The following is a 12036-nucleotide window of genomic DNA, read 5'->3' on the forward strand; positions in this document are numbered from 1 at the left end:
CGTGTCAATAATTAAGCTCTCAAGCTTATTATTTTAAATTCCATTTGTAAATTGTTATTCTGATTTTTATTATATGTTGCTGTTGTTGCTGCTTTGAAAATTAGAAACAATAAAAGAATATCATTTTTGGAATACATTCAAAATATAGTGCTTTTTCTGTGGTCATATGTCCAGTCGCCTAGGCCCTACGGTTTCTTCTCGTCTAGTGCCCTTCACCTCGTAACAATTATTATTATTATTATTATTAATATTATTATTATTATTATTATTATTATTATTATTATTATTATTATTATTATTATTATTATTATTAATACAGGTGCCGTATTCATTTTATATATTAATTATTGTTACGTTTAGTACGTAAACTATGATCTTTTAATAATAAATACTGTATGGAGTAGCCTACCGGTATCAATGTTCAGTGCGGCTCCTTGGTTTGGTACACATTAAATTTGTTATGTACCGGTACTCTTTGTTTCTATAATCATTTGGATCGTAATCTAGAGTTGATCTTCAAATCCTTTTCTAAATATTGCCTTTTCTACTAGCTGGCAGAAGTCACGCTTGTTCGCGTAGTGTTTTGCTTAAGTCATACGGTACTAGTATCGGTTGTTTATAATTTACGATTACTGCATGCGTCGTAGTATTCGGTTTGGTTTCGATGTGGCAGGTATGTTGTTACTTAATGTTGAATACTGTATAATCATTAGTAAGTCGCTATATGTTGTACAGTTTTATTCTTTTAATTGTATTACTTCTCCTTGATTTTTCATTACGTATTTGTGATTTCTAGCGTCGGTAAAGTTCAAGGCTCAGTCGTTTTACTTCTTCCGATCTTCTAGGTCTCAATAGCGAACTTCATATAGTACCGTACCGGTACATCATATGAAACCTTTCAATCAGGAATCAGGTAAACCTGTTACAGAATTCCACATAATTTGTGTTAGCTCTATTTTCGTTTGGTAAAATACATAGCATGATTTCTTTAGGAAAATTGTTAGCTTTTCGTTACACGTGCTGGGAAGTCTTTTCCTCCTGTGCAGTAAAAATGTATATCTGATTTACAACTGCATATTTTGGCGTTTTATTTAACTTAAGAGTTTGTGCGATTTAAGAGGAATACACTAGATATTGATTGATTTTTTTTTTTTTTTTTTTTTTTTTTTTTAGGGTACAAAACATGTTGTTAGTAATGTTCCACGTTTGAAAACTTGAGAGTTGTTCATATACCGTAAATACTTGAATATTTTAAAATTATTTTTGTAAATAAAACCAAAACTTCTCAAGATATTGAGAATAGACTTTTCGGGAAGTTGCAAGAGGTGTTAGGTACTGAATGTGACAAAGCAAATTATATGTTTTTCTCCCCCACACTTTTATTCTAAAACATTTTTGACTGTTCAATTTCACAATATAATTACCGGTATTAAACTAATGTAGTGATGGTCCACCTTTCAATACTATAATATGTAAAATTCTAAATTACATTAATTAGGGACTAGTTTCGGCTGGGACTGGCCTCCTTCAGCCTTAATGTAAAGCATCTAATACCGGTAACTCAACAAATGTACATGCACACAATTGACATAAAACAAATGAACAAATACCGGTACATACAAATTGACATTAAAAACTGAAATGAAATTACGATTAAATTTGGAAATAAACTAGGTTCTAACATCTCGAGTATGCTCATCATTGAGACTATTTCAAGTATTAATTTATATACACAGAACTGTTAGTTTTAATACTGCTAATCATTAATAATTCAATAGTACATGGGAACTGGTAAATGTTGATCCTGTAGTTCATCACCAAATCTATTTGGGTGGTGTTAGCCATATGCAAGCCATTGGAAACCGCTGTGAATAACCACTACCTGACGGAGAACTGTTAGATGTTGTTTCATCATCAATCAAAGTAATAAAATGGGATGCTCTTGTGGTGCTTGTTAAATCATGCTGAAATGTTGTTGGACATTGTCAGGAGGGCACATGAAGATGTGGGTAACACAGATATATTGTGTCTGGTATAAAATTTGCAATTCATTGCAGTGCCCATCAAGTTAACCTCTTAATACAGCATGAGGTATATGGCCTATTGTGTGTGCTTCAGACTAACTGTTGTGAGATTCAAATGAATCTGGGATGAAATTGATTAAATTTCAAAATAAACTAGGTTCTCATTTACTGTTGAATTATTAATGATTAGCAGTATTAGAACTAACAGTTCTGTGTATATAAATTAATACTTGAAATAGTCTCAATGATGAGCATACTCAAGATGTTAGAACCTAGGCCCGGTTTCTTCAACTGTATGTTAAATTTCACTTAACAAATGTTAACTAACAATTGTTATTAATTTAACACTTTGTTTAAAAGTGCCCTGTTTCAGGAACACATTTCAGTGAGATTTCTGAACGCGTTTGGCAGTGAGCGTCTTTTGTTTCTTTACATAAAGTGCTCGTAGTGGTGTGTTGAAATAGTATTTTGTCACACAGACACATGGTTGACATTATTATAGGTTATGGTTAGTGGAGACCGGTAAGACGTAAACCTGTTAAGTAAGAGGAACAAAAGCGTTATGATGAATGCAAGTTTTTATTTCATTTCATTTTAATTTAAAATTATGCAAGTGTGTGTAAAAAATGAAAGAAAGGACTGTTATATCACAACATTCGATATAGCCTATTCTTGTATTCCTATCAATGGGAAAATGTGATAATTGATGTGCTTTGAATGGTTTTCAGGCATTATTTTATTGCGGGGAAATAATGTAATGCCTTGTTAATGCTGCAGTGGCAGCAGGAATTCTTTGCAGTATTCTACGCACTTTTTCTTGCACTCGTGAACATAGTCGCCTACAATTACCGGTACATGAAAAGTGTCTCAAGCATAATATCTAACAAGTAGAAGCCAGACCCTGCAGTCAACCGATTTCACCTAGCTTCAATGTACCTGGGGGAGACACTCAACGGTAACTCGTGTATAAGGGTTTAAGTCAACACGCTTTCGTTTTCAAAAAAAAAAATGAGGTCAGATGTCATTACACAGAATCCACTCCGGACAAAGTGGAGGTGGTAGAACACTAAAAGGTGAACAAATTTTACTTAAACATGTCAGATTCACAACCTAATAACTGAAAAATTGATGAATCCCCGATTCCAATGCAAGGCATATACACTAGGGAGTTACATCACAGCGGAACGGAGTGGTGGCCAAGTGGTCACCGTACTTGTCTGCGAACCTCGTTGACGTGAATTCGAGTCTCGTCGCAGCTGTGATTTTTGCACAAAATAAATTAATATGTCTGCCTCTGTGGTGTAGTGGTTAGTGAGATTAGCTGCCACACCTGGAGGCCCGGGGTCGATTCCCGGCTCTTCCACGAAATTTGGAAAGAGGTACGAGGGCTGGAACGGGGTCCACTCAGCCTCGGGAGGTCAACTGATTAGAGGTGGGTTCGATTCCCACCTCAGACATCCTGGAAGTGGTAATCCGTGGTTTCCCACTTCTCCTAACTTAAGACATGGCCGCTTCCTTCCCTCATCCTTGTCTATTCCCCAGCAAGGCCCCTGTTCAGCACAGCAGGTGAGGCCACCTGGACGAGGTACTGGTCATCCTCCCCAGTTGTATTCCCGACCCAGAGTCTGAAGCTCTAGGACACTGCCCTTAAGGTGGTAGAGGTGGTATCCCTTGCAGAGTCCGAGAGAAAACCGACCCTGGAGGGTAAACGATAAAGAAGAAATGAATATTTGAGGGAATGTCAAGATAAAAAATTGGAACAAAAATATTAAAGCTTCACTTTAAGCTTTATTTTGCATTCTAGATACACTTTCCAGTACATCTACTATGTTACGACTTATCTCACCTTATAATGAGAGCGACGGGCGATGTGTCAATGTTCAGAAATCTGTGGGGCCAATCATAGATTCATACCTATTGTAATCGAAAGAAGTACAGTTTATTTTCTTCTTCTTAATCTGTTTACCCTCCAGGGTCAGTTTTTTCCTCAGACTCAGCAAGGGATCCCACCTCTACCACCTCAAGGGCAGTGTCCTGGAGTTTCAGACTTTCGATCGGAGGATACAACTAGGGAGAATGGCCAGTACCTCACCCAGGCGGCCTCACCTGCTTTGCTGAGCAGGGGCCTTGTGGGGGGATGGAAAGATTGGATGGGGCAGGCAAACGATAGGTGCCATCCCGGCATTTAACTGGAGGAGAAGTGGGAAACGATGGAAAACCACTTCCAGGATGGCTGAGGTGGGAATCGAACCCACCTCTACTCAGTTGACCTCCCAAGCAGGCTGAGTGGACCCCGTTCCAGCCCTCGTACCACTTTTCAAATTTCGTGGCAGAGCCGGGAATCGAACCCGGACCTCCGGGTGTGGCAGCTAATCACGCTAACCACTACACCACGGAGGCGGCCACAGTTTATTTTCTACCTGAAATTAATATAGGCCTAAACGTTCTTACAGTTACTGCTGGATCTCTTTCTATATATATATATATTAATTTGAGGTAGAAAATAAAGTTCCACTGCAATTTGATTATTCATTTTATTCGCATTTTACCTTCACATTCCCTGAAAGAATGATGTAATTTGTATTAAAAAAGCATGTCTATGGCGAGACTTGAACTCAGATCGTCGCAGTTCGGAGACAAATACGATGACCACTCAGCCACTACTCCACTTGCTGAGGGTGCAGCTCTTCAAGTATATAGGTGCTGCATTAGAATCGGGGCTTTCATAAATTTTTCGGAAATCATTAGGTTGCAGTCCTGACAAGTTTGAGTAAAATGTGTTCGCATTTTAGTGTTCTATCACCTCCATGTGGTCCGAAGCGGATCCCGCCTCATGATATTTGTCCTCACTGTTGGAAACTCTAACCTATTTTCAATATCGTCTAGTATCTTGTTCATTATGGCTTTGGTAATTAGAAATATATCTTCTGACAACTCTAGAAAGTAGTTATTTCTTCTTCAGTTTATAAATAGTCTTCATACAGCAGTAAAGCTTCAAACTTATGTCTTCTCCATGCCTCCATTTTGAAATTTTAGCAGTTAAGAGATTTAACACAGGGCTGCTGCCAGGTTAATTTAACACAAGTATTAACAATTTGTTAGAGTTAACAATCCCTGATGAGATGACCATTTTGTTAAATTATGTGTTAAGTTTCCTAAACAGCAGAGGTAACAGTTAACATTATTTGAAGAAACTGGACCCTAGTTTATTTTCAAATTTAATCATAATTTCATCCCAGTTTTTAATGTCAATTTGTATATTATTGTTTCATTTGTTTTATGTCAATTGTGTGCATGTACATTTGTTTAGATGTTTTACATTAAGGCTGAAGATGGCCAGCCCCAGCCGAGACTAGTCCCTAATTAATGTAATTTTGAATTTTACATATTATAGTATTGAAAGGTGGACCATTACTACACTAATTTAATAATTATATTGTACTTACAATTCAGTATAGATCAGAACCATGAAGTTTATAACCTATGATCAATTTCACCCCATGGGTCGGGATCACTTTGAACATAGAGAATTTGTCTACTCTGTGGAAGTCATACCATGTACTGGTCAACGACACCACTATCATATGAAAAAGCATAGTATTTTGGATATAAAAGTAGTTTTGAAAGTAACTTATTTTAAATGTCTGAGTATTATTTACAAATTTTCTTTAACAACATCAATTCTTTTTATACAATTATGGCTAAATTTTGCTAATAATGGAAGTGAGTGCTAACCTACTTATGAAATTAAAAATATATATATAAAAACAGGTCTTTTGAAAACAATTTGAATGACTTTAATCAAGCTAATGGAATAGGAGATATTACATTTTGAAGAAATACAGACGTAAACACTCTACAGTAGAGGAAGTTGCTGTGAAGTAATGTTTATTCTAGGAGATGTCATAGCCATCAAATGCAATCCCAAAATGAAGTCTTCCCTTTCTATCTACCTTAGGTTCAGGCAGAATTCTACAAATATCTTGTTTTTCAAAACTTGACACATCAGAAACATTAGGCCATAAAAAGAATCATTTGATTCCAGCTTGGAATGCCATTTCCTCAAAAATATTATTTCATCATCACTTGTAAGTTGTCCAACATAATATTTTACACTTTTATTTCCAGGAAACATTACGAGGACATATTTTCCTTGAAGCACACCAGTGTAAACTTGCAGAATCTAAAACCTCGTCAGCTTGTTGTTCAGCTTGATACTCTTCAAGTATGCGCTATCTGTAACTATCCCCTTCTTCACTGTCATCACTTCTACTTAGTTTATCGAGCAATTCATCATCATCCAGCTCTTCATCACTTGACTTGGAAATTCATCTTTTTTTCCTACTTTTTCCTTCTTCGGCAAGCTGTTTAGATGGACGACCTCTCTTCTTCCGACTCGCAGCTTGCTTCTCTTGACTTGTGGAAGGTTGTGTCTGTTCACGGAAATCCTCTACACAAGTGCTCTTACCAGCCTGGACTGCTACTTTTCTCCTTTGGTCAGACGTCGATTTCCTCCTGTAATTCTGCAACATGACCAACACAGATTCGTTCAATTTCATTGAAAATTCTTCCTGATCCTGATCATTAGTGACTTGACATTCACGAAGTTTCCTTAGTACTTCATTTTAATTCAGGGGATGGATGTCAGTAGCTCTGAATCCAGATATCAAGTTGGCAGCAGAAGTGGCTTCAATGTTAGTTAGTGTGGATTTCAATAAGGTAAGGGTTATACTGCCCGAAGGCAGGTCCGAACCTCCGCAGAGGTGTTCCTGAGCCAGAGTTTACGTGCGGTAGGATGGCCAGTTCCTTTCCGCTCCTCCATTCCCTTACCCCCACCAACAGCACGTGGCAACCCATCTTACTCCTGACCACGCCCAATGTTGCTTAACTTCGGAGATCTCACAGGATGCGGTTGTTCAACATGGCTACGGCCGTTGGCTGGATTTCAGTAGGGAAGGAAAAATATCTTTTGTTAAATTGCTCCTTTTCCCACACTCCTCTCTCCATTTTGCTGGTGTCTTTCTCCATTGACCCATCAAAGGCCTAAAGAATGCCACATCAAGTGGTTGCATCAAGTGAGTGATGGTAGGTGGGAGGCAGATAAACCTAATATAATTGTCTTTAGCAGCTTGGACAACCTCAGCTGAAAAATAGCTGGATAGGTTGTATTCAATAATCACCTTTGGGCCAGTCAGCTGTTTAGCATGAGGTAAATAAACAGGAAAAAACCAATCTTGAAAGGTGCATCCATCAAACCACCAACTTTTTGTGTTATTGTAACGGGCTCTTGAAGGTCCACCACGACACCATGTACTCCACATATTCTCAGCTCTGTATACGACATACACTGGTAGCAAAACACCTAAAGCCATACCACATAACATGACTGAAAATCCAGTTTTGAAATGTGTCATTACCGTCTCAGGATATTTGCTGCCACGTTTGAGAAGAATATTCCTGCTCCCTGGATCATCGGAGAAGTTTGTCTCGTCAAAGTTTGAAATATTTCGTGGTGGTACACCATCTAGGGACTCGTTGGTGTTTTCAAAATATTTCTCAACAACCTCTCTTCTCAGAGCTGCTCTGTTTGGAGCAATATTACTACACTGCCTCACTGACAAGTGGTTTTTCCTGCTTAAAAATGACTTAGCCCAATCTAATCCAGGAAGATTGGTAGACCCAAACTTAGCTACCTTCCGTCCCATTCTGTCCAACAATATTTTAGTGATCACCCTTAGTTCAAACAAATTAAATGGGTATCCCCAGGCACCCAATTGAATCACACAATCGCACAGTTTCTGTTCTTCATCTGAAGTAAAAATAGTTTGACCTCTAGGTTTCTTCGAATGTGTATTTTTCTTTTTATGGGACAGGGTCCGTCTAGGTATTTTAAATATTTGGGAGACTTTGCTTAGTGACATCTTCTTCTCTCGAATTAGCAGTAAGGCTTTGTCCATACTACTTTTTGAGTAGTTCCCATAGGTCTGAGAACCAGGAGGAAGTTTTTCACCATATCTGCAAAATAAATACAAAGCAATGTTAATTTTGGCCAAATTTAGGGTTATTTTCCCGTATTATAGAAAAATATACATAAATATTATCAGTAACACCTACCTGGTATATTTCCAAATTAGATTAACACAACACACTCGAGCAACACACATTCACAACACACTTCATAACAAACCATCAGCGATCACTGAACAGCTGATCTGTCAGTGTCAAAGAACATAGGAGCTGCTGTTCAAAGTCGCCCCTTGAAGGACAAGTGTTCATATTTAATTTTTTATGTCACCACAGAATAAATATATAATGTTTTGCTTTCAGTAAATGTACATTCAAGACGTTTACCTTGCTCTCAAGGACTTGTTTTGAATTCTGAAACTCAAAATACTTATAATATTAGGCAAATGTATTTGAGGCTAGGAAAAAGAACATCATTTCCAGAATGTATTTTATTTTCTGGAGTTGGTACACAATGTTATTTTATATCGACTGTTAAATCATCTGAGAATATTGATTATTGGTGATTTTTAATGCTTGTAACCATAGTTACTTATTTACACAGCAGAGTGCAGCATTAAATTTAGAAAATGCTAAATTACTGTTCAAAGTCACCCCACTTTATGGTACAGTATGTTATCTGTAAGATGATCTGTACTTCTGTAGAATTTGTTGGTATATCAGCATATATTTAGTATAGCTGGTACTTCATGTTACATGTGGGAGAAATAGAAGTAATCATTGACAGTGCTTTGGATCAGGCATATTAAATACCAATATTTTTATAGTAAAACATCATGAAAGTGCAGAGGATAAGAATGGCAGGAAGATACCAGGCAAAATAAAACATTCCTGACATTTCCTTCTTTTCATTGTATAAAATAATTTTTTCAGGATTTAATGCTGACTCTGGAACCATAAAACCAATAATATATTAATAGAATAACCAGTGATGACCTCAAGAAGTTAACCTGGTAATATTTAGTACTGTCCCTCATATTGAAATATAAAATTAACAAGTCAATTACCAGTACTTCATGTGGGAGAAATGTAAGTAATCATTGACAGTGCTTAGGATCAGCCTTATTAAGTACCTATATTTTATAGTACAATATCATGAAAGTGCAGAGGATAAGAATGGCAGGAAGATACCAGGCAAAATAAAACAAACAAATTTAAGGATATTTTGGATGTTGTAGTATGTTAGCGTAGTATATTGTTGTGGACAGCTGTATCAAACCAAGATATGGATCCAGATGTTCATTCTGATAAACAAGTGGCTTAGTCACTGGAATTTAATGAGGTTTGGTTCTGATCAATGAATAAGAGACTTATAAAATAAAAAGTGACATCCCTGTGGTTTTATTTTTATGTAAATCTATATCCTATGGCTACGATCATATTTACAGTCATGTAAAACTGTAAGTCCTGTTGCTATCATCACAATATTGTCAGTATTATAAAACTGGAGGTCATGTGATCATGATCTTGACAGTTGTGTGAAACTGTATGTCCTATAGCTATGATCATGATATCAATGGACATATAAAACTATAGGCTTGTTGCTTTCTCTGTGGACTATTATCTAGACAGTAATAATATATTTCTGGGTCATGTTTCAGTGCAGGGTCATTGGAAGCAATTTACAACCTCAGCACCTGTGAACTACTACATTTGCAGTGTGAAATGGATCACAAAATAGAGATAAAAGAGGAACCAGTATGGCTTGGAGGACCTGCTGTTTCTTCACTTGTAAGTGTCATTCCAGTTAACTTTATGCTTAATAGAATTTAACCTTTAGTATTCAAATAAGTTTGGGAGATTATTGTCACTATAGTACATCTCAAAGCAAAAATGCTGATGAACCTAAGGTTCAGTGGAAGGTTTTGGAGAAGAAATGAAATTTTTTAATTATTTGTCTTTGACCAGTTGGTTTCTACACTCAACTCATACCGTTTTAATCTTTGGAGTGTGTGACTTCCAATTCATTGGCGGCTCTTAATATTCACAGGAAACATGTCAGTCTGAGTACCTACAAGGATAAAGCAATGCCATGTTCATTTGTTGTTGACAAGTGTGATCCTGGTTAGGTCCAATGGTATTTGGTGATGCTCAAATAACCCAGCATGTGTGGGTAGTTATCCTGGCATGTAAGTGGATACCTGCATGACAACATTTTGGAACATCAGTGTCTTGGAAAGCTTTAAAGGTTGTTAGAGCTACATTCAACAAATAACTGTGACATGGCAGTAATATTCCATTCCAAAGACTGTTAACTACTTCTTCATAGATGTGATGTCCAAGAGTTGCTAAAAGGCAGAATTCTACAAATAATGCGCAGTATTCTCAGAATAAATTTGTGCTTCATGGGTCCCAAGGTACAAGCACTACAGGAGTGAGTGACGTCTAAAACTACCCGACATATTAGTGCACTCCAGTTCCGCATCTGTAGCTTTGACAATTCTTAAGCACCGAGCTCGATAGCCGCAGTCACTTAAGTGCGGCCAGTATCCAGTATTCGGGAGATAGTAGGTTCGAACCCCACTGTCGGCAGCCCTGAAAATGGTTTTCTGTGGTTTCTCATTTTCACACCAGGCAGATGCTGGGGCTGTACCTTAATTAAGACCACGGCCTTTTCCTTCCCACTCCTAGCCCTTTCCTGTCCCATCGTTGCCGTAAGACCTATCTGTGTTGGTGCGACGTAAAACAAGTAGCAAAAAAAAATAATTCTTAATTGATATAGGCTTCTGCCATATCAAGAAAATAAGGTGAAGTTCTTTACGTTTCTTAGAGAACTTTGTTCTGCGTCTTCAGAAGATAACCTCGACTCTTCTCGAGGAGGACTTCTCCAATAATGAAGGTTTGAATTTAGCCATTAGTAATAGGAATTGGTATGTCCATTCATCACCAGATGGCTCACTGTACCCTGGCACAGCACTAGCACTCCAAATGGCAGCTAACGGTACCATCAGAGTCAGGCTGGGAGGGGAGAGGCATGACAGGTGTACATATATATATGAAAGTAAGTCTGGAATGAAACATTTGGTGATGATGAATGTATGAATTTGGAAAACACCGAAACATAATTACAATAGTGAAAGGACAGGGAATAGAACTACCTATGTTAATCCTTAATGGCTAGCAACCTTGTATTATTTAATTGACAGCCAGTGTCCCTGCTAAATTGTTAGGATTCCTACATATTTCCTAGCCCTGTAGTATTTAGTATGGGTAAGAGCTTGTACATCTTGGAAACACAATATCATGATCCAATGATATCTATCCTGCAAAATTACTTATACCATTTCGATCTTGTACGTTTTATTTGCAAAAGTTTGTGTATTTGATAAGAAAGTGTGTTGTTATTTGTTTTTGTTTTCAAATGGGTCAAGTATTGAATTCATCACAGTCTCATTGTATCAGTAAGTTTAGTTATTTTTAATTATGTAATGTATTCCATTTTTAATTCTTGGCCCTAAGATTTTTCTCATGACTTTCCTTTGTTTAATCCCTAATGTTCTTTTATAATTTCATGATATAAATTGAGCATTTCTGAAGCATAAAGAGCCTCAGGTTTGATCACTGTTGAGTAATAATGAATTTTACTGTTCCAGGATAAGCATTTTTTGTTATAAGCATTCTTTGTATGTTGAAAAGTAATTTCAGTTTTCTGAATTCTTGAAGCTACTAATTTATTCTCATTGCCTTTTCAATGATCTACTCACCTAAACACTGAAATTCCTTTACTCTTGTAATTTTCTTCATATCAATGATAAGTTCAGGTGTGGCAATTTTGACATTTGTCATAAATTTAGTTTTTTCATGTGATCTTGTAAGTCCTATTTTTGCTGCTTTTTCTTCCAGTATAGCAATCTGTTTCTTTGGCAGTTCATGCCATATCATCAGCAAATGCTTCAGTATATATCAGGATCCTTAAATTTTGGTCCTAGTCCATGTCATGGTGCACCTGCTTTTCACCACTCTGACAAATTTTTCAAGAGCACAGTTA

General features: G+C 37.0%; 1 protein-coding gene across 2 annotated transcripts in view; it reads left to right on the forward strand.

Moving 5' to 3' along the window:
• The first annotated feature begins 634 nt into the window (after positions 1-634).
• The window catches only part of LOC136874708 (uncharacterized), a 100009-nt gene continuing 88607 nt past the window's right edge, over positions 635-12036 (forward strand). The window contains exons 1-2 of one of the 2 annotated variants that reach the window (XM_068227753.1): positions 635-673; positions 9650-9779. In XM_068227753.1, coding sequence (XP_068083854.1) covers positions 9714-9779 — 66 coding nt within the window. In that variant the 5' untranslated portion in view covers positions 635-673; positions 9650-9713. Of the gene's footprint in view, positions 674-796; positions 914-9649; positions 9780-12036 lie in introns of those variants that run through there. The other variant, XM_067148358.1, reaches the window with a different exon arrangement.

This window comes from Anabrus simplex, chromosome 5 (genome assembly GCF_040414725.1).
Source record: "Anabrus simplex isolate iqAnaSimp1 chromosome 5, ASM4041472v1, whole genome shotgun sequence".
In the NCBI taxonomy this organism is placed as follows: Eukaryota; Metazoa; Arthropoda; class Insecta; order Orthoptera; family Tettigoniidae; genus Anabrus; species Anabrus simplex.